Source organism: Chiroxiphia lanceolata, chromosome 3 (assembly GCF_009829145.1).
Source record: "Chiroxiphia lanceolata isolate bChiLan1 chromosome 3, bChiLan1.pri, whole genome shotgun sequence".
In the NCBI taxonomy this organism is placed as follows: domain Eukaryota; kingdom Metazoa; phylum Chordata; class Aves; order Passeriformes; family Pipridae; genus Chiroxiphia; species Chiroxiphia lanceolata.
Genome location: NC_045639.1, coordinates 102,162,299 through 102,184,066, shown reverse-complemented (window position 1 = coordinate 102,184,066; position 21,768 = coordinate 102,162,299). Strand labels below are relative to the sequence as shown.

The following is a 21,768-nucleotide window of genomic DNA, read 5'->3' as shown; positions in this document are numbered from 1 at the left end:
GCAGTTTGAGCGCGTTATTTCTCTGAATGTAGGTCTGTTGTTCCACAGACCCTTAAGCAGCACGACTTTTTAAGTTTTTTTGGTGTGCAATCGTTAAACTTTTCAGTGGAAATTTGTAAAATAATCAAGAGAAAAATAATTAGCGCGCTAAATGTCTTATACTTCAAATGCTTGGATAAACTTTAAATGATTTTCATGTTTCTGTGTGAATAATGAGCTTAACACTTATGTGTATATTTGTTTGCAGTGGCTTTCAGACAGGAAGAAAAGAGCTTTACAGAAGAAAGATGTGGGTGAGTTTTGCCCTTGCGGGGTCCTCAGCTTTACACATACACAACATTCAGGTCCAGAGCAGATACCTCATTGATATGAGGAAGTTATTTCTAGCTCATATTCTAAAAACTACAAAATTAAACCTACAAATAGTTACTTTGACTTCATATATAGCTTTATGGGAACAGAATATTACCAGGGGTGTTTTAAATTTCAGACATTAAAATATTTGGGTTGTGGATTGTACAAAAATGTGATGGATGAATTCCATGTATAGCTTATGATGAAGTCAGCTGTAAACTCCTCTGTGTTACTATGCTAATCTTAGAACTTAGATATAATCATTTTAGCCTAAACTTGTCATAGGAAATAAAAATGACTATTTGGAAGTGTAGAAAGTGTTGTATAAGAAACTTAACCAAGAGAAAAATGCATAGTTAACAGGAGATGGAATACATTATACAGCATATTAATTGTGTAAAATGTGTGATGAATATTTGCTATTACATTATATAATAATTTGTTACATAGTTACCTCAGAATAGTAATTTACTTGGCACAGAGCTAGGCTGCTCCTCAGTGTTAACAGACTGTTAATCTGTTTATAATGTGTTAGTTAAAATATTTAAAAGATAAAATATCTTTAAAACATATTCCTTATATTCAGTTAGCTCAACGTGCTTCCTTAAGAAACCATTTTAGTTTTTTGGACTGATACAATTGTGCTAATCTTGCAATTTTTTTTCTTTATAGATATCCGTAGAAGAATTGAACTTATTCAAGACTTTGAAATGCCCACAGTTAGCACAAAGATTAAGGTATCAAGAGATGGACAGTATATTATGGCAGTTGGTGAGTTAACAAAGTGTCTCTCTGTAGCAGAGGCCAAAAGTCCTAGAAAATCTTGACTGCAAAATGACTTAGGGTTTCAGGTAGAATTGATAAGAGTTCATTAAATGTAACACTGAACATAGTGTTGGAAGTTTACTCTTAAGGTGTGATAGAATGGCTGTCTTGGTAGTGGTGCTGTGGAGCAGTTCTGTTTAGAATACAGAATTCTTAGAAACATAAAATGGTTTGAGTTGGAAGGGACCTTTGAAGATCATTTAGTCCAACCCCCCTGCCACTGATGTTTATAACACATATAAAAACCAAATCTGTTTATAATACAGTTAAAAACTAAGTTCTGAATTATTTTTGTTCTATATATGTAAATTTGCTTTAAATAACTTCTGAATATCATTGTTTGAGTGTTGTTTTATAGAATGGAGGATAATGCTGCATTTTGTAACTGTCAAAGCAGAATCCAAACAGGAGTACTTTAGTAGGCATTAATAGCATAAGGAGCCTTGGTCTTTCAGACTTACTGGAAGGTATTATTAATTCTGTTATGATGTACCTGATAATCAGAAGAACCTGCATAAAAGTAGGGTGCTTGCAAGCACCAAAGACAAAAATCAAGCCATAAGCTTGTGTTCCTAAGAGGCATATTTTTCCAGTCACAGAGGCTTTGGGAGGATCAGAATACTTATGGTAGAAATACAGTAAAGCCTATATATGTAAGATACTATATGTTTTTTAAAAAATGGTTTAATGTTACTTTTTGTTTAATGTTTCTTTTAAATTAAACATCAAATTGTTCTTTCAGGAACTTACAAGCCAAGGGTCCGCTGTTTTGATACCTATCAGTTATCCCAGAAATTTGAAAGATGCTTAGATTCTGAAGGTTAGTATAAACTATGGCTGTTAACACAAGATGTCTTTCATACATAATTCAAGTTGGACTCAAGTACGGATTTCTCTCCCTGTGCTGGGGGACAGAATGTACTGTAGGGGAACACAAGAATCTGGAGTGAAACATCCCCTAGTCTTTATCTCTCTATTTTTTCCTTGTCATCCCACTTGAGAGTTCTTTCCCCTCTTGGAACGAGTGGTGTGGGGAACGTAAGATTTACCTTGAGCCAGTGTGGGGCTCAGAGGGTGAATGTGGCTGAAGTCTGTGTTCTGTTTAGTGAATGTGACATGGGTACAGTGCCTGGGTGGTTGCCAGATCTCCCTTCCTTCCCCTTCTGTGAAGCAGTCAGGTAGGAGAATGCACTGTGGTTGCTCAGTTTTCTCCCTGGAGCCCAAGCTCAGTAGATGAGTTACAGGATAAAGGAAATTCCCTGAGGGGTAATTTTCGTTGGTTGGTTTGCTTTTTTTGTTTGTTTTCTTGGAAACAAGGTACTTAGGAATAGATGGTAGCATGGCCAAGGCCCTAACAACACCTTGTTTGCTATTAATTTGGAGGGAGAACAACTGTGGTGAGGGAAGCAAGGAGCTACAATGGGAGAGGAAGAATTTTAGAGTGCCTGAGTTTGGGTTTGTTTGGTTGGTTGGTCTTTGTTGGTTGGTGTGTTTTTTTTTTAAGACAACCTATGACAGAAAACAAAAACAGAGGTGACCAAAAGAATGAGGGGATAAGCATATTCATTACAGAAGAACTGAACTGGTCTAACTCTGATGTGCATGAAAGTGCTGTGAAAAATAAAACTTGAGAACTGCTGAATTAGCTCAGGAAAAGGGTAGTAGAGCAGTTTTTGTCCTCTGCCTTAGGACTACAAGGAGTGACATAGGGTGAAGGAACAGTGCTACAATGCAGTAACAGGGGAGGTGGTAGGGCAGGGTTTCAGAGAGACTGGGGAGAAAAGGTATGGCAAGAGCGAGACCCACTTTGAAAGATGGAGTCATTGTAATACTAAATGCTTGCTGGTAATTAGAGCTTAAATTAGACCTTAAAGCTTTTTTTTTGAACTGTCATCTTACTAGACTGCAGAAGTATGTTTCTTTTGAAGTATAGCGTAGGGTCACTTCAGGTAACTTTAAATGAGTTATCTCATTTATATGGAACCAATTTAGCTGAAGCAGCTGCTCCCTAATGTTCTCAATACAGCTGATTTAAAACTAGGCAAAGTTCAATATGTTACAGTGTTTAGCATGAATAGTAGCTTTCACATTTGTGATTTTTTTGAGACTTAGGACTTTTTTTTGTGGAAGAGTTGACCCTTTAGAAGGACAGCATGTGCCAGTTTATGCGTATGTGTCCAGATTCACGTCATATTTTGTCACCTTTGATGGAGTACCAAAGCTCCATGGGCCACACACTCACCAAAAACCATTTGATTAGACCTTCCCTGCACCAATAAAATACATGACTGAGCAATGTGTTGAGGAACATGTCAAGTATACAAGAACGATAAAAAGATTACAAGATGCTTCATATATTTCTAAAGTTTTAGAAACTACTTACTGTTTTGCAAATGAAGCTATATAATTAAAGATCTTATCACAGTGCCTGCTTTTTGCATTGACACCTGTGGGGAATACTTACATGACTAAAGATTAGCATGAGTGTAAATGTTTTCAGGATTTATGCCAATGTTTGCAAATAAATTTGCTTACTTAGTTGACTTAAAATTCTCTTGCTCTCTCCTCTAGTGGTTACATTTGAGATTTTATCAGATGATTACTCAAAGGTATGTCTAATGTTTTCAATGTATAAATGAAAAAATTGTTTAGTATGTATATTAAAATGCATTTTCATATATAGTAAAGGTATACACAACACAACTTTTGGAACAAAAGTTTTTTTAAAAAAAGCAAACAGGATAAACATTTTTTGTAGCTTTAAAATGTTGTTTGTTTTCTTTTCTCTTTGTGTTATAATTTGCTTTACCACTTCTAAAGTCTTTTCTGTAGTATAGAAAAACTTCAAATAATGATCTACCCTGCAAACAAAATAAGGTAAAAAATGGAATTAGCTCTTCTTTGTAGGATAATGTTTAGTCACAATCCTGTGTGATAAGTGGTACATAGATACACCATTTTTGAGATGTGGGATAGCTATAGGTAAGTTAATAACCTGATTTGTCAGTGTCGTTGTAGACATGATGATTATGAGCATATGAATGAGGCAAAAATTGTGGAGACAAGTAATGTCCTTTTTTAATTTTTTTTTTTTTAATTTCATTTATTTTTAAATTAAGTGCGGTACCTGAAGGAATCACCTGAGTTCTTAGGATCACGAGCCATTTTTCAGGCCCAGTACAGTTAAATATGAAATTTAAGCGTATGTAATTTCATTAGGACAAACCGTTTTGTTTTGTTTTGTTAAGTGTTTATTTTACTACTTTTTTTTCTGTGAAGAGACATTACCATTTCAGGTACAGGTTTGTTTTAATAAATACTCGGTTTAATCAGAGACAAGAACATCTAACCTTCTAGCTTTTCGAAGTGTTTCCTGTGAGATTTCCAAGGAAGTGCATAAGTAGCAGAAGATCATGACTGGTACTGAACTGTACTTGTCTGTGGGAAAATGTTTCTGGTTGTACAGACCAAACAGTTGTTTGTGAGACTGAGACATGCTGTGTTCTCAAATATGTTTCTGACTGGTTATGAACAGAACGGCTCTCGTGTGTTTTTAACTATTATTGGTACTATATTTTGGACTGAAGCCCTGTTTCCTCAACTTAATACAACCTTGTTTTCAATTTTATTTTCCTAAAACTTAACAAATCCTCAGAAAGAAAACTTAATTTCAGGTAGCTGTCATGATGTTGTGGACACGTTAGAAAGAAGGAACAGTATTTGAGAAATTATACTTGAAATTCTTAGAATCATGAAAGTATTGATTGGAATTGGACCTTCACATGACATTTACTGCTTGAACAGTTCTGTCAGAATCTGCAAGCATGGTGGTTCCACAAATTTACTGCATAAATTGTTGCCATGCTGCACTGCCTTGTCATAAAGAATTTTCAGTTCCTGTCCAACCTACCCAGGAAAATCTTAAATTTTTACTGTTGTAAAGATGACAGATTTAAAGTAATTTTTGTACCTCACCCTTCCTGAGCTTCTCATCCTTATTTGTATTGCTAACAATGTAGTTCAGCAGTAGAAAAATTTAAATTTTCATTGTCTGCTGTTTTTAGAAGATGCATCTACTACACATGCTAAACTTTAATAGCATTTTTCTAATCTAAGGTAAATAGGGCTGAGGCTCAGAGTCAAAAGTCAGCCTGTGATTATATGTATCATTCGTGGCATGAGTTGGGCAAGGTCAGCTCTGCCTCCATCATACAATGCCTGGGCATGGTTTGAGGTCCAGCGGGAGTTAACAGGTGGGGTGGGTGATACTGTCTCTGGAGTGGGAAGGATTCCTTCATGTGGATATGTTAACTTGCCATCAAGACTATAACAGCAGGTTCTGGCCTAGTTTATTTACTGGTACAGATTGAGCCCTCTGATAATGCCTCTCTGTGAGGTTTTTGCAGGACTGAGATGTTTTGTCTAAGTTTCAGAAAGAAACAATGTCCTTCCTCAGTTAGCAAACAACAAAAATGCAGAAAGACCATTGGTGTCATTTATTGGAACACTCTGGGCATCAGGTTGTGTAGTTCATGTGCTTAGTACCTGTGAACGTGCTGATATCTGCATAGCATCGTACCTGGAAGAAATTACTAACTAGTATCTTGAAAGAAATACAGATGTTAATTTTGGTGCAGCAGAATACTGAGGTAACTGTACTGCTTCTGATTGCAGAGTCACTTTCAGGGTATCACATATACTCTTATGTATATTCATATAATGTATATTAAAAAAACCTCTTTGCCATGGCTAGTGAAAATGATGAAGCACTAGTTGATTCTACCATTTTAATAGAACTTGTTCAGGTTGTGATGAGCCCGTGTGAGCTTGAAAAAAAATCACTGGAATTTGTGCTGTAAGGCAAGTTGAGGAGATTGCTGTCGTTTCTCTCTCTCAGTGATTTCTATTTTATTTTCAGATTGTCTTCTTGCAGTGTGGCAGGTTTGTGGAGTTTCATTCACAACATGGCCATTACTACAGGACAAGAATACCAAAATTTGGTAGAGATTTCTCTTATCACTATCCATCTTGTGACCTGTACTTTGTAGGAGCGAGGTAATAAGTGGATTATTTTGTTTCACTTTTGTTAGCAATGTTTTCCAAGAATGAAGTAAACATTAAAATGCTAGAAAAGTTAAAAAATGGAAGAAGTGGCAATTCCTTCCAGATTAATAATGGAGACTGTGAAGAATGGAAAATGTAGGAAAAAATGCAGTTTCTTGTGCTGTTCTAAGGCTTTTTTTTCTTCAATTCTTAAACCAGGTACATCATGTATTTGCAAATTTGTATTAAATATTGCAAGTCAGTGTACTGTTCTAAAATGTGTTTAGCATCTAAGTAAGGAAAATTAAATAATTCTTGCTATTCTGATTGGTGTTTTGTTGCTGTAAGGTGTGATTTAAATCACGTAATTGAGTTTGTGAAAAGACATAGTAAAAATAAAATGAGGTCTTTAGGGTTTCAAACAAAATAAGTAGAAATTCAAGATGTAGCTTAAATCATAGGAAGTTAAAAAATCTTGAGAAATGAGCTAATGTATCCTTTCACTGGAAAAACAATAATTGGTAGGATATTGAAGTATAATAAATATGCTTGGTGAACATGCACATTTTTCTCTGTATTTTTAACACTGCAGCATAGATTTATCTTGTTGTAGATTGTGAATTTTGAAAATTGTGTATTTGGCAAAATTAGGCTGTGAATAAGAATCTTTGCAATGCCTCAGAACTTAGAGCAGTGCTTTTCAGTATTTGTAAGAGGCAGGAGTAATTCTGGATTTTTATTTTGTAGTTCTGAAGTATACAGGCTAAATCTGGAACAAGGAAGATTTCTGAACTCCCTGCAAACTGAAGCTTCGTAAGTTATCTGTAATGCATGACATCTGTCTGTCTTCTTTCCACCAGGTGGAAGCAGACTACTAGCATGCTCACCATCAGTACTATCTCTGAACACTGCCCAAACGCATCGCAGAGTTGAAAGGGAACATATGCTGAGTCTGAGTCTCATTTCATTTTATGTTCTGTAATTTTTTGTTCCATTTTTTATGTTTAATTGAGTTTTCTCTTGTGGATATTTTAAAATTGCTTAATATGAATTTATAATAGGCAGTATATAACTTGATTTTAAGAGCATTTCATTAAAACTTTGCCATTACTGCTCAATTTAGCCATCATATAGAGATCTACCCACAGGGTATGTACTTTCCTAGACATGTCTTTGTCCTTCTGCTCTTGGAGTAGCCCAGAGATATTTTTTTATATCTCTAGCATGTGTCTGATTCTTTTGAAAACTGTACCAGAGCAGGAACTGAGCTTCTTTTATGTGGGGAGAGGTAGATGAGAAAACCAGACTTGACTAGATAAAGTTGCTAGTTGGTGGGCAACAGCTGGTGTTCAGTGGGTAGGATAGCTTAATGGACAAAGAAGTATTTGGGAAGGCACAATAAGGAACTGAGCAACAGGAAAAAAAGGGGGAAATTCTGGAGTGGGAGGGATAAGGGTGTAGTGTAAAATTCAGATTAGAGAGATGAGGCTTGAAATTGTGAGAAGGTTTTGAGGTGGGAGAGTTGGATGACTTACAGAATTAGAGGTGGAGAGCTTTGAATGGAAGAAGTTGGAAAGCACTGGTGTAAGAGAGAAATACTTGTACTTTAGAAGAATTGTTGAAACACGGGGCTCTGGGGTGCCCTGTTGAGAAACAGGATACTTGGGTGAGAGAAGGGAGAACAGACCCTTCATCAGACAGAACGTGCTGGAGATGTAAGCCTTAAAACATAAGTAATCAGAAAGATCTTTCGACATAATTAAAAACAGAGAATCATTTAGATTGGAAAAGACCTCTGAGATCATCAAGTCCAGCTATTAACCCAACACTGCCAAGTGCACCACTATACCATGTCCCCAAATGCCACATCTACACATCTTTTAAATACCTCCAGGGATGCCCCTTCGCAGGGTAGCCAGTTCCAATGCCTGGCAACCTTTTCAGTGAAGAAATTTTTCCTAATATCCGATCTAAACCTCCCCTGGCACAACTTGAGGCCATTTCCTCCTGTCTGTTGTGTTGTTTAAGAATATAGTGGAGCAGAGCAATATGACAAGGCTCAGTGGTATGTGGTGGATATGGGCATAGAAATGTAGAATCATTCAAGCTGGAGAGAACCTCAGAGCCCAGGTTCCTGCTCAAGGCATGGTCACGTGGAATTCAGATGAATTTTCCCAGGGGTGTCTAGAAAACTTCAAAAAACTTCAAAAACTTTCCAAGCCTTTATGGTCAACCCATTCCAGTGCTTAAATTATTCTTACAACTTAGAAATATTATCTCGGCATCCCTTTAAGTATGGGAAGCTGCTGTTACGTGGCTGTCTGTCCCTCCCTCCAACTTTTGCTTTTCCAGGCTGAGCAATAGTGTATATGATTACAGAAATCTTTTTAGCTACTCATGTGTTAAATTATTCTGAGGTCATTAAACTTGCTCTTTTTTCTGTTTTAGAGAGAGTAATGTCTGTGACATAAATCCTGTACACTTTTTGTTTGCTATGGGGACGGCTGAGGTAAATGTTTGCATTTCTTCTATGAAAAGGGCAGTACTGTTTGTTTCATTTTTATATTAGTTTGCTTGAGGATAAGAAGAAATCATAAACCTAATTTGTTAATTTGATTTCATTTGCTATGTTAGAGATAGATCTGTTAAGATGACTTTTTAGAGTGTAGTGCAGATAAAATATCTGAGTTACTTGGTTGCTTAGATGCTTGAGATTTCGCAGATGGGAGAGAAAATAATGTTACCTTGTTTTGCAGTGTAGCCATCTGTAGAAATTAGCAAGCATGTGTACCCTATTAATCTTAGGAAAATTAGCATTAATTATTTTGATTCAGATCACATTTTAAAAAATAGAAATGAAATGTGTGCAACATGTACGTAATTATCGGAACAACTCTTGTCAACCTAGGAAATTTTGTTAATTATTCATATACTAAATAATTTATAATTTTATTTAAACATTTTTAGAATACCAGGCATCTGTTGTGTATGCTTGAACCATATTTTCTGAACTGTTTAGGGTAGAGTGGAATGCTGGGATCCTAGAACTAGAAATCGAGTTGGGCTGTTGGACTGTGCTTTAAGCAGTGTGACAGCAGACACAGAGTGAGTAAAGTCTACCTTTTCAAAGTGTACTCTTTCGGTTTTTTTCAGAAGTTTTGCTTTTAGAAATCAATCCCATTTTGCATTAAAATGACCTGTCCATGGTCTTCTCATTCCTAGTGTGAATAAAAGGTTTTCTTAGTCATAAAGCAGTTCTCTTAGTCATTGATCTGAGTAGTATTGGCTATTTTTCTATACAAACGCAAATTGTGAATGTAAACACTGCAGCTTTTTGAAGTAGTATTTCTGAGCGATACCTATAAATTATTTTACAGTAATTATCTTAGCTTTTTTTAACATTAAAAAAAATTATTTGCAACCTTTATTGAAGAATGCCTAATTATAAGCATTGTGCTTTGCAGGATAGATGGTTTGCCATCCATTTCAGCACTGGCATTTGATGGAGCTTTGAATATGGCTGTTGGAACATCTACTGGACAGGTAAATTTAACTTCGTCTACCATGGTTCTTAGGAGATCCTGTCCTTGCATTTCCCAATCCAAGTCATGCATTGAGTGCAGTTATTGTAATGTATCTATTACTGCAAGTATTTATAAGACTATAAATTATGTATATAGAGTAGCAATAGTCATACTTCAGCTGCAATTCAATTTTGTCAAATGGTCTTTCTTTTCAGAACACTCTAGGGACCACTTAAAATCTTCATAACCTACATACGATATAACTTCAGATTTGCAGTTTTCTTATGACGTGAGTCAAGTATATGGGGAAGTTGCTGCTTTTTGAGACTATCAGTACTATCTCAATGCAACATATGTGGTCTTCCTTATATTGATGGTGGCTAAAGAAGCAGAAGTGATTGTCTTCCAGCTGCTGCTTTTACTGTCTTATCTTGATATGAAGAATCATTTCAAATTATTTATTCATTGTTGCCATCATATTTATAAAGTGAAGTGTGGGGATTATGTCCTGCCTTCATCAGTATTGTCATGGGTTTAGTAAACTAGCTTGTTCAAGAGCAGATATGTGTGTAAGAATTGTGTGTCAGACAAGTTTTATTGGAGGTTGTGTTTTTGATGAAACCAACTGCTAATGTTATTTTCCCCCAAAATTATTGATATTCACACTTTACATGTGAATGGGTCAGGGTCTTTCTCAAGTCCCATAGGAAATTTTGGAGATAAAAATACAGGTTTCTGGAATATGGGGACTGTACTCTCTACTTTCCTTAAGATAAATTTCACTGAGAGAAAGTAATACTGAATCTGTAAGAGAGTCTGAAAATTTAAATTGTGTAAGAACAGCACAAGAATCTGAAAGTGAAATATTAGTAATTTTGAAATACTAAGAGTCTTGAAAATGGTTCATTTTATTCCATAGAAATGAAAAAGTCTTTAGAAAGATGGTGAGGTCTTAAATTTGGTAATTTTTCTAGATTGAAGCATGCTGAGGTTAAAACACATTGCCAGAATAAACTGACCTCACTTAATAAGTTGTTTTCAGAATTTAAAATTATTTATATAAATCCTCTCCATATATTTAGGTAACAAAATCTCAAGTTTAGTTAAATATTTAGTGAAGATCTGGTGGTTGTAACTTCTTCATGATCTTACAATATTATAAATTTAATCTATCTCTTATTTTTCAAGGTTTTATTATATGATCTCCGGTCTAGTAATCCATTAATAGTCAAAGATCACCACTATGGCCTGCCTATTAAATCAATTCAGTTTCAGCATCAGTTGGATTTAATTATCTCTGCAGATTCTCGAATCATAAAAATGTGGAACAAAGATACAGTAAGTGGTTTTAGGTTCTTGCATTCAGATTTTTTATTTTTTTACTTTATTTGGGTTTTTTGTTTGTTTGTTGTTTGGGGTTTTTTGCACAGTTTGAATAAGAAAGCTGAAGTTCAGTGTAGGAAGTTGAGTTTTTAATGTGTCATAATTTACATACCATTTTGTCCTGTCTGACTACATCACCATCTGGGAAGTTATTCAACAGCCTGTCAGGTATAAAGATATGGTCTTAGGGCATTTTTAGCTGTTTGTACATGTCTGGCCAAGAGGCTTTCAGTAGAAAGATTTAAACATAAAAAGTAGTGTCTTAGCCATTGCCCTGGTTTGTATATTTCTCCAAGTGTGCTTGAATACATCCAGTTACTGTTTTTCATTACAGAAAACATGTTCATTCCAATTCCCTGCTCAAAAAAAGGGTTAATTCAAAGGTAGATCAGTTAGTTAATGGCCTGTTAAAATTAGACGCTGCTTATTTTCACAGAAACCTATTTGGATACTGAAGCAGATACTATGCCTGTATCCTAATAACATTAATATGTCTTATGCCATTTTAATGGATTAAGTTGCAGTAGGCAACGTCTTATCCCTGCCTTTTGCACCTTTAAGTGAAATCGAAATCTCTAATTTTCATAACACTTTCAGTATATTATGGTGTCGTTTTTCTTCTTTGGGTCAATGGAGCTTGCACAGAATATGTTATCCCAGAGATTCACACTGATACTGTTGTAATGTGGTTCGGTTTGAGGGGCTATATGTAGTCATTGTATTCCTTCTAAAAAACATGCTCCATGTATGCTTTTCTAACTTTATAGTGAAGCAGACCAAGAGCAGTTGTAGTAGAGGCTTTTTTTCTGATTCTTTCAGGCAGTCATTTCAGTATTGTGTTGCTTCATGAACTTTCAGCAGCCTCTTATTTTTTCTGTGAGCACAAGCAGTATTTTGTAAGTTCCTCTGCAGTTAATTTTTATTGTTTGAAAGAGCAAATAAATTATTGGTTATTATTTAAAACATCTGCAGGGGCCTCTCTCCATTTTTCCTAGGTATGTATATTTCTCTTGTTGAGAATGAAACACTGTAAAGTTTGTCAGGTGGCCTCTGGTAGGAAAAGGGAGGGTTTCTTACTGCTGGAAGGCAAAGATAGCTTTGGACTCTTTCCTGGAATATGTTCCAGCTGGCTCCACCTCTCCTAGATGCTGGTTCCTGACTATCTCTGGCTGGGAACCAACTGCAGAGGCAGACTTTGGGGTGGAGAGCATATGGCTTTGATACCAGAATAGCCCCATGCTGAGACGTGCCTTGGGGTGGGGAGCACGAGGCTTTTGTCTGCTGAGGCCGGGGTGGAGGAGGACTCTTCTTAATCATCAGGGAGAGACCAGAGGTGGGGTGGGGTAACAGCGTGTAACTGGGAGGGAAAGGAAGGGCCCAGAAAGGTAGGTGGGATTGCTGCAGGGAAGAAGAAAAAAGAGGAACAGGATCAAAATTTGCTCTGTTCCTGTCCTTCATTTAGAACTGTGTAGGCATGTACTCTCATGCTTCAGATTATGTGGCCCAGTTCTCAGAGACTCTTCCTTTGCTGGCTGTCTTGTATGTTGGCTTATAAGAGCACCTGTATTTTGTCTGGGTTTTTCAGACTCTGTTCCAATTTTATTATTTTGAGAATGTTGTTTCCTGCTTTTACCTCTTTCTTAAATAACCTTTATAGCTTCAATTCTGATCTAAGATAGATATCACTGGATGCTGTACTACTTTTATATTAAGACCTCTTTAATGCTGAGTTTATAAATTATAAGTAAAGTGCTGAGCTATATTGCATTTCATGTAGACATTAGCAGGGTGGAAGAACTAAGCTCCAGATTCAGATTCCACTCCCAATCCGTTGTTTCAGCCAATCATACTTATAAAAGTAAAATGATTTAAACTACCACATTCACAGCTGAATAAAGTGAGGGTTATGCTGACGGTGTGCCAGGAACTTAAAGACTTCAGCCCCCCTTTTGCATAAAATAAAGTAAATCTGACACATATATTTCAACACACAAGTGTGAGCTGAAAAATTAGAAGTACCACTATACATTGCTGTATCTTCAATAACCAGTAGGCTGTGCTTCCTTGTAGGAGATTGGATCAGAGATAAAATACAATACTGAGTTCTTGTGTTTTGTTCAGATATTTAATAGCATTTTATTCTTCTGCAAAGTCTGTTCCATCTTCATTTCATCATGTTTCTTAGCTTCTATAATGGCAATTCTTAAATGTTTAGATTACAGAGTTTAATTATATTGTTTGGAATTTTTTATAATGCATTTTCTTCCTACAATTTCCGGGGAAATATTTACTTCAATGGCACCAGAACATGGTATCAATGATGTCTGCCTGTATCCAAATTCAGGTATTTTAAGTATATTAATATCTTGTTAAGTTCAAAAGGAAAAATGTGTGTTAAGCCAAGCTGTGATCTTTTTTTCTGTTTAGGTTAGACTTAGTTCTACTTTCCTCCTTATGACAGAGCTAGGAATAAGGATTACTTGCCCATTAGTGTCCTTGTTTCCTCTGTCTCTGTATTATATTGGAGCCTCTTGCAGTTAGAAGCTGCTGTGCTGTTAATTGAGTGATTGACCCTCTTTTACTCTTTCAAATATCTCGAGTGATTAATTTCATAAGAATAGGAATTTTGGCCTGTTGTCTAGGCTAAGTCCCAGATGAGTTAGAGCTTGCTTTCTAAAGCTAGGAAAAATCTCTTTACAGCAAGTTTAGAGATTTGATCTTTCTTGATTTAGATACAGCACTTACTGTGCCCTCCCTTACGTTTAATAATTTGGTTTTAAGTGTAGATTCCTAAGTACATAGATTTGCATTCTTTTGTGACTGTTTCCAGATTTGTTTCATCTCATAATGTTACGTTTAGAGATCAAAACTGAAGGTCGCTTTTAGCCAAGGTTTCCGGGACCTATCTTACAGTAAAAATATTTTACAAAGTGGTGGTTGTATGTGCATGTGTGCTTTGGTCGTACTTCAGATTGTAACTGGCCTTAATTTCCTGCTCAATCGGAGTTGCTTTAGTTCTTAACTACTGTGTGACACGTACTTCCTTTTAGAAAGCAGAACTGAAAAAGATGAAATAAGTTAGGACCACTAGGATGGCAGAGAGCAAAATTCTTGAAACAGAGAATGCCTGTATTGCAAGCTCTGCTATTATCCTAATTTTAGAGAGAGGTAGCAGTGAGACAGAGCTACTTGGACTTTGATTCATACTAGCAGCTCAAATTTAAGATTGTAGATAAGTGAATTTGAGATTCTAACAAGTTAAAACTTATCTTTGTCTTTTCTGCCAACTTCAGTTAGAATGTGTTGGTGGGGTTTTTTTGGTTTGGTTGGGTTTTTTGTTTGTTTTTTTTGTTGTTTTGTTGTTTGTTTGTTTGTTTGCTTTTTTTTTTTTGTAAGATGAGCACTTAAATACTGATCCCTGATGAGATGGTGGGAATTTTTGACCTTATGGAACACGGTATATGTTGTGTGACCTGGTTGTATGTATGAGTTCATATGGGTGTATTTGAGAATAACTGCGTGGTAACAGGGTGGACTGTGCAACACGGACATAGACAAACCTGATCCCTCATCCATAGTGGCTACAGAGAGAGGTCATTGCAGCAAATTATCATCAGCAGTTCACCCAGGTTTCACCTTCAGTGACCTTATTGGTTTGATCCAAAAGAGAACCCAGGAGCAAATTATCCATGCAGCATTGATGATGCAGAGCTCATCACAGGGAGTGAAACAGAAATAAGTTATTTGACAATGTAAAATCTTAGTGTAATTTAGGTTGGAAGGTACCTCTGGGAGTTGTGTATTTCCTACTCCAAGTGGGGCCAACTTAAAGTTAGATGCAACTTTGAAGTCTATCAGGTTGGTCAGGTCATAACCAGTCAAGTTTGAATATGTCAAGGATGGGCATTACCTCTGTGGTATGTGGACATGCCTCGTGCTTTTGCAGAAATGATTTTCGTGAGACTGCAGGAAGAATCTTGTAGTACAAACAATTGAATGCACATATCTCCCTAATGTAACTATTGGATATTCCTTTTCATGTGTCTGTGATCTAGATCTGGATTGTGCATTTCAGTCCTGTGTCCCACATCTCCTCCTTAAAAAAGTTCTGCTTTTCTTACTGTTCCTTCGTCAGCCATGTCTATAGGGGGACTGGCTTTTTGTAAGAACTGTCATGGGATGAAAACCAGGTTGTATTTTATAGTCATATGGAGACAGCGGGGAAAAAACTAGAACGTGTTGCAGTGGAAATTGAGAGATTTAAGCTAAGGGGTTGGTACATTGCATGTTTGTCATAATACTGTTGGACTAGAATTTAAGATGCTTAGAGCCACCTCATGCTCATTCAGAATTTAAAGAATAATAATGATTGAACATCTGAAAATAAGGAAATACTTTCAGTAAGATGAGCTTACAGTTGTGGAAAGTTGGAATATAACACGATTTAAGTGTCAGTATGGCTTTGGCTCCGTGATCTTATTGGTGCCCCAGCATTCTCAGAGCACTAGTGAATGCATGGCAAGGAAAGCTAGGAAATCCTTGCCTAGCTTGTGTTTTAACTCTTCATGTGACCTGCTGCTCAGAAAGCCCAACCCCAGTCTCACCCTTATGACAGTTCTAACACTTCATTGTCACAATTATAAAAAAATTAAGAAAAGTGAAACTACCATTGCAACATAAACCATTCTGAATTCTTTCTGAAATAATGAGTACATCAGTGGACAAAGGAAGTGTTACAGGTGTTTGTCTGGACTTCTGTAAGGCTTTTGACACAGTCCCCCACAGATTGAAAGACATGGATTTGATGGGCAGACTGTTCAGGGGTTGAGGGGTTGGTTGGATAGTCTCATCCAGAAGGTGTAGTGGTGAACAGCTCAATGTCCAGATGAGATCAGTGACAAGTGGTGTCCCTTAGGGGTCCGTGTTGGGACCAGTGTTCGTAATATCTTCATCAGTGGCACAGACGTGGGATCGAGTGCACCCTCAGCAGATTTGAGTGCTGCTTTTGACACAGCTAAAGGATAGGCGGCCATCCAAGAGGACCTGGACAGCTCGAGAATTGGGCCTTTGGGAACCTCAGGCAGTTTAATAAGTCCAAGTTTAAGGTGCTGCACTTGGATTGGGGAAATGCCTGGTATCAATAGAGGCTGGGGATGAATGGATCAAGAGCAGCCCTGCTGAGAAGGACTTGGGGGTGCTGGTGGATGAGAGGCTGGACATGAGCTGGCAATATGTGCTTGTAGCCCAGATAGCCAAACTTGTCCTGGGCTGCATTCAAAAGCAGTGTGGGTAGCAGTGTTTCTGCCCCTCTACTTGCTGTGGTGAGACCCCACGTAGGGTCCTCAGCACAGGAAGGACATGACCCTGTTGCAGCAAGTTCAGAGGCCACAAAAAACAATCAGAGGACCACAGCGCTTCTCCTGTGAGAAGACAGGCTGAGAGAGTAGAGAGTTGGTGTTGTTCCGCTGGAGAAGAGAAGGCTCTGCAGAGACCTTATTGTGGCCTTTCAGTATTCAAAAGGGGCTTATAATAAAGATGGGGACCAAACTTTTAGCAGGGCCTGTTACACTATGATAACATGGTTTAAACAAAAGGGAGAAGATTTAGACTAGATATAAGGAAGAAATTCTTTATAATGAGGGTGGTGAATCACTGGCAGAGGTTGCCCAGAGAGGTGATGGACTGCCCATCCTGAAACTTTCAAGGTCAGGTTGGATGGCGCTCCTGAGCAACCTGATCTAGTTGAAGATGTCCATGCTGTTGCAGGGGGAGTTGGACACATGACCTTAAAGGTCCCTTCCAAACCGAACTGTTCTATCAGTTATGGTAAACTGTAGATCAGTATACTGCGAATTATTCTTTTTTTGGTGGGAGTTTCGTTGTAGTTGTGTTTTTTTTTAACTAAACTGTTTTACCAACCCCACTTCCATATATTACGTTACCAGGGAGCAAACCCTTGTGTGTATTTGACCAAACTACATGATGACAAATTTTAGTGGATCTTTTAATAGTGTTGAATATCTTTCTCTAATCCACATGCACAGAATGGGGCCAGGGGAAAAAAGGTTTACCACTTACTGAGTGGCCTTTAGTCAACTTCATTAAGTTGGCAGAATATAAATAAAATGTGACAGCATCTTCAGTTGTAGAAGTCTGTGCCTCGTTTGTTTCAATTCCAAAGTCTGGTTTTGTCCTCCTTTAATTATTGGTGGAAGACTCTCAAAGAGGAGGCTTTCCCTTTACTGTCATCTTTGAAGCACCTGCAGAATTAATTTCTGTCTTTATTCTAGTGATTCATATTCAGTCAATGGAGTAATGCTTTGTCTCATGAAATAGTAGTGAGCATGCTGTTAAGGGAGCATGTACCTATATATATACACTACACTATTGTACTCTGTGTATATATTTATATATATATATACTATAAATTCTTGCCTTTTCCTTAAATTGCCTGCAAACCTTTCCAGATATAGTTTAGCCTCAGTTTGCTGACTAAGCTTTCACAAATATCTTGATTTGCCAGGAAAGCAAGACCCCTTTTTCTGACATTTTAAGCCCAGCTGCATTGTGTATTTATAATAAAAGGATTAGGTAGGAAGGATTACTCCAACCCATGTTAATTGCATTCCTCTAGTTGGGTGTAAATTATATTTCTACCCTCTGGGTGTGTAGTAATTGACCCAATTATTCATAGTCTCAGTGGCATATGTTACCAGTTCTTCAGATGAGAATGTTATCTAATTTGATGACTCTTCTTCATATTCAGTCTCTTGTATTACCTGGTGATCAGCTTGGAAAGATCTTCATTGGAAAGACAAAATTGAGATAAACATAGAAGTGTATGCCAAATATACTTATTACACTTTTATGTAGAAGGAAATTGAGAGTATTTCTGATTTTGAATTGACATGAAATCTTGTAGCAATAGGAGATTTTCCACAGATTTTAATATTTCTACTGTAGTTTTTTTATATTAAAATTTATATTATTTTATATTCAGTACTTAAAACCCTTATTCACGTTGTTTCTTGGGTATATTCAAGATATTTCAAATTTTATATTTGCCCTAGTTGGCTAATATCAGTAATATTATTCCTTTTGAAGCCACAGTATCCTGTCTCTCATTTTGTGTTGAGAAGGTGCTGTTGCCTTGATTTCCCAAGATGAAATATGAATGAAGGTGTAAACCATGTTGTGATTTATGGCTTTGTTTAGGACTGTGGGTCATATGTTTAAAAATAAAACAAAAACCCCAAACCCTCATGTATTAGTAATACAAGTTTATGCCTAAGGTAGGTTTTAAGTGCAATACTAACGGGTTTGCTCTAAACAGTATTATGGGGTGAACTGTTTAAAATTGTTGTGAAAATTGTCAGCCCACATTTGTCAGGGCTTAGTGTTGCTTGAGGTGGTGCTGAACAGTTAAGATAGAGGACGAAGGGGAATGGATGTGTAGGAAATGAAGCTTTGTTAGTTATGCTGCTATCAGACATTTCTTTCCATGGTGTTTGCATTATAGGTCTCAACTAATGTTCCATTGCAGGCCAAGAATATGTATTGTATTAGCTTTTTTTTTTTTAAAAAAAGTAGTGTTATCCTTTTATGACCAATATTTTTAAATGTGGAAATCTCTTTTTAGGAATGCTAATGACTGCCAATGAAGCCCCTAAAATGAATATCTATTATACAGTAAGTAATACAAATTGTTGCTGATATTGCTCTTTAAAGACACAGTTGTTTGGTGCCATTTAGGTATTTTTGTTGAAAAATTACTTGGCAAATTCACATCTACATTCTCTGACCTGTCACAATAAAGTAAATTTAAGTTAACCATAATTTATTAATGTAACATATTGATTTGCTTAAAAAGCAGCCTGTAATTTGCCTTTTGCAACCGGTTCCAAAACTGACTAGTGACCACAGAAAATTCTGGTGGAGCTTTACTGGAAAAAGTAAGGGTTTTTATAGCTGAGAGAAGAACTCCTAAATAGGAACTATGTTTTTCAAATAATAATTTTGCTTTTTTGTGAAATATTTCATTAGTGTCTTTAATATGTGGTATATAATGACACAGTCATAGCAGTAAATATTTTCTCTTCTGACAAAGAAATGCTATTGTGTGGCTTCAAGTATTGCTCTTGACTGTAGCTTCTGGTCAATGCCCTACTTCATTTGCAGTTTTTCACTGGATAAGCTCTTCACTTGAAAGGCTTAACTGTAGGTTTAACTATATATTATATCTCTGCAGATTGGGTTTAGGGAGACTTAACAGCAAGCCTTCTGGTGTGTTAGGGGATGGTACAGAAAATTACACCTGTGTTTCACCCTTGGTTTAGTTTCTACAGTGCATTCTCTAGGGGATTTTTTGTCCTGGTAGAAGATAAATAATAGCATACCTATATAAATTTTACACAGAGAATAGCTGACCAGACTCTAAAAATATGTACACTTCTTCTTAAGTAATTTTTGCATTTTGGACAAACTGTAAAATTTATTAATATTGAAATATACATTTAACTGCATTTTAAATTAGCCAAAAAGTCTTTATTCAGATAATTGGTTTTAAATTAATTTAAATATAATTTTCTTTAGTTCGTGTCTGGGTTGTCCTTTTGCCACCTCCACCATGTATGATCTCTCTTACATTTAAGATGGAGATTCATCAGTTTATGCTTCTCCTTGTACAATAGACACTATATACCTGTTGTATATTTATGTCCAAACACAACAGTATACCCCTCTAAACAATTCTACAGACTGGTTATATTTACTTATATTATTAGATTTTTGCATTTAAAAAAAGGTAAAACTTTATACATGAGTTCTATGTGTGTCATTTATGTCAGGTTGTTCTTTGGATGTAAATTACCTATTTCTCTAATTCATCTCTAACCAACTTACGTCTTGTTAACTATTATCCAAAGCTGTTCCATGCTTTGGATAACAAAGGGGGACAAGAAATATTTATGACAAAGTATTAGCTGTTGTTAGAAGCTGAACACTTTATTTGCTTGACCCTTTGTAAGATTGAGAGAGTAGCTCTCCAAGCAATTTTTAATCTATCGTTACTTTAATTAATGGATTAGGGAAGACAAACTCCCATATTTTCAAAGTCTGAATTTTTAAAACTAGAATGGACTAGTTACTCAGTTTAAGTAATTCAGATGGAAAAAGCATTCCTTCTGTCACTAAAGGTAAGGTTCAGCTTCTCTCTGAAAATTGTGCACTGAGGTTTTTTTAAACGCAGGTGTGAATGATACATGAACTCAACAGCTATAGTACATTAGAGGTACATGTCCAACTTCGCCAAAAAGTTATTTCATTGTCTTGATTGTCACCACTGATGAATGTTTGTTAGAACTTGTTCAAGCTAGTATTATTTTGAGCATTTTTGCACATATTGTAAATCAAAATGAAAAATACTTATTTTTTGCTCTCTCAAAAATCTCACTCTCGTAGAATCCTCCATGAATACTGAATTCATGTTTCTGGAGTCAGACAAAAGCACTCCGTGATCTCAGATCATACTGAGAGACGTTATTGCAAACATGAATACTGACTAATACTATCTAGTATTTTTGCAGCATGCAGGCTATTACAATGAAGATTATCATAAATCTTTCCTTTTACCGTCTTCCTGTGTCGCTATTCTCTGTTTATTGGTACCTGAGTCTGCCTAAACTTGTTTGGATCATACCTTTTCGTGAGTTTTACATTCACAGTGACACATGAGTATACAAGTGGATCCAAATGATGAATATTAAAGCATAAATCCAAATAGGAGTTCATTTCTGTAATATTGTTGTGTACAAGAAAATTTAAAATTTAATTCAAAAGCTACTGTCCAGATTAAATTTCATTTTTGGATAAGCTAAACTTCTCCAGTTTGTGTCAATGGCTTTGAGTCTGAAGGGTGCTAAATATACCTTAAATACTGTCATGACTTTCTTAGTTGACAATCTGTAGTTCATTTGAAAATATTTAATACTTATTTTAGAAAATAGAAAAGTTAAATGTAGTGAGAAGGAGTTACTTTGAAACAGAGACAGAAATCTCACACTCTGGTCTGACTTTTTTACCCTGTCTGCATTTTTACAGGCAAGACTGAAGGGGCTGGCATAGACAGTGCTGTATAATTGAAGGGTTTTTTACTGCATTTCCTAAAAATCAAGTATGTAGCTTTGTAAATCTGTTTTTGTTGGCAGTTTTGGGTTTTTTTAATCTACCTTTTAAATGAAGAAAATATAAAATGGGGCAGTTGTGTCAGCCTTAAACTGCTCCAGGGCATTTGTTATTAAGGAAAGCTCAATGTTATTAACATGTTCATGTTACAGTTTTATTCCTTGATCTTTTGGGCTAGTTATTTGAGCTGAGAGATGCACACCTGTCCTTTCTGTGTCGGTCGATTATTAATACATGGGGTTTTTTCCATTCTTGGAACACTTAGTAATTTCTCTGCACTGCCAAAGATGAGTTTAGTTGAATGGGTCTTTGGAGCAAAACTTTAAAGAACCTGATCTCTTTTCACGGTCTTTTCTGGCCTTTTCTAAGAACTAGGATTCACATTTTTTTCAATTAGTAACTTAATTTTCTATTTGTTTGTGTTATTTTGAGATAGATATGTATACAGTTAAAACTG

The 21,768-nt window shown here is 36.2% G+C and overlaps 1 protein-coding gene across 1 annotated transcript in view; it reads left to right on the top strand.

The window, feature by feature from the left end:
* NOL10 (nucleolar protein 10) overlaps positions 1-21,768 on the top strand; it is a 49,149-nt gene that overhangs the window by 280 nt on the left and 27,101 nt on the right. The window contains 12 exon segments of the mRNA XM_032683623.1: positions 248-293; positions 1,027-1,125; positions 1,922-1,999; positions 3,751-3,788; positions 6,098-6,234; positions 6,970-7,035; positions 8,671-8,731; positions 9,242-9,327; positions 9,687-9,765; positions 10,935-11,084; positions 13,407-13,473; positions 18,769-18,818. Coding sequence (XP_032539514.1) covers positions 248-293; positions 1,027-1,125; positions 1,922-1,999; positions 3,751-3,788; positions 6,098-6,234; positions 6,970-7,035; positions 8,671-8,731; positions 9,242-9,327; positions 9,687-9,765; positions 10,935-11,084; positions 13,407-13,473; positions 18,769-18,818 — 957 coding nt within the window.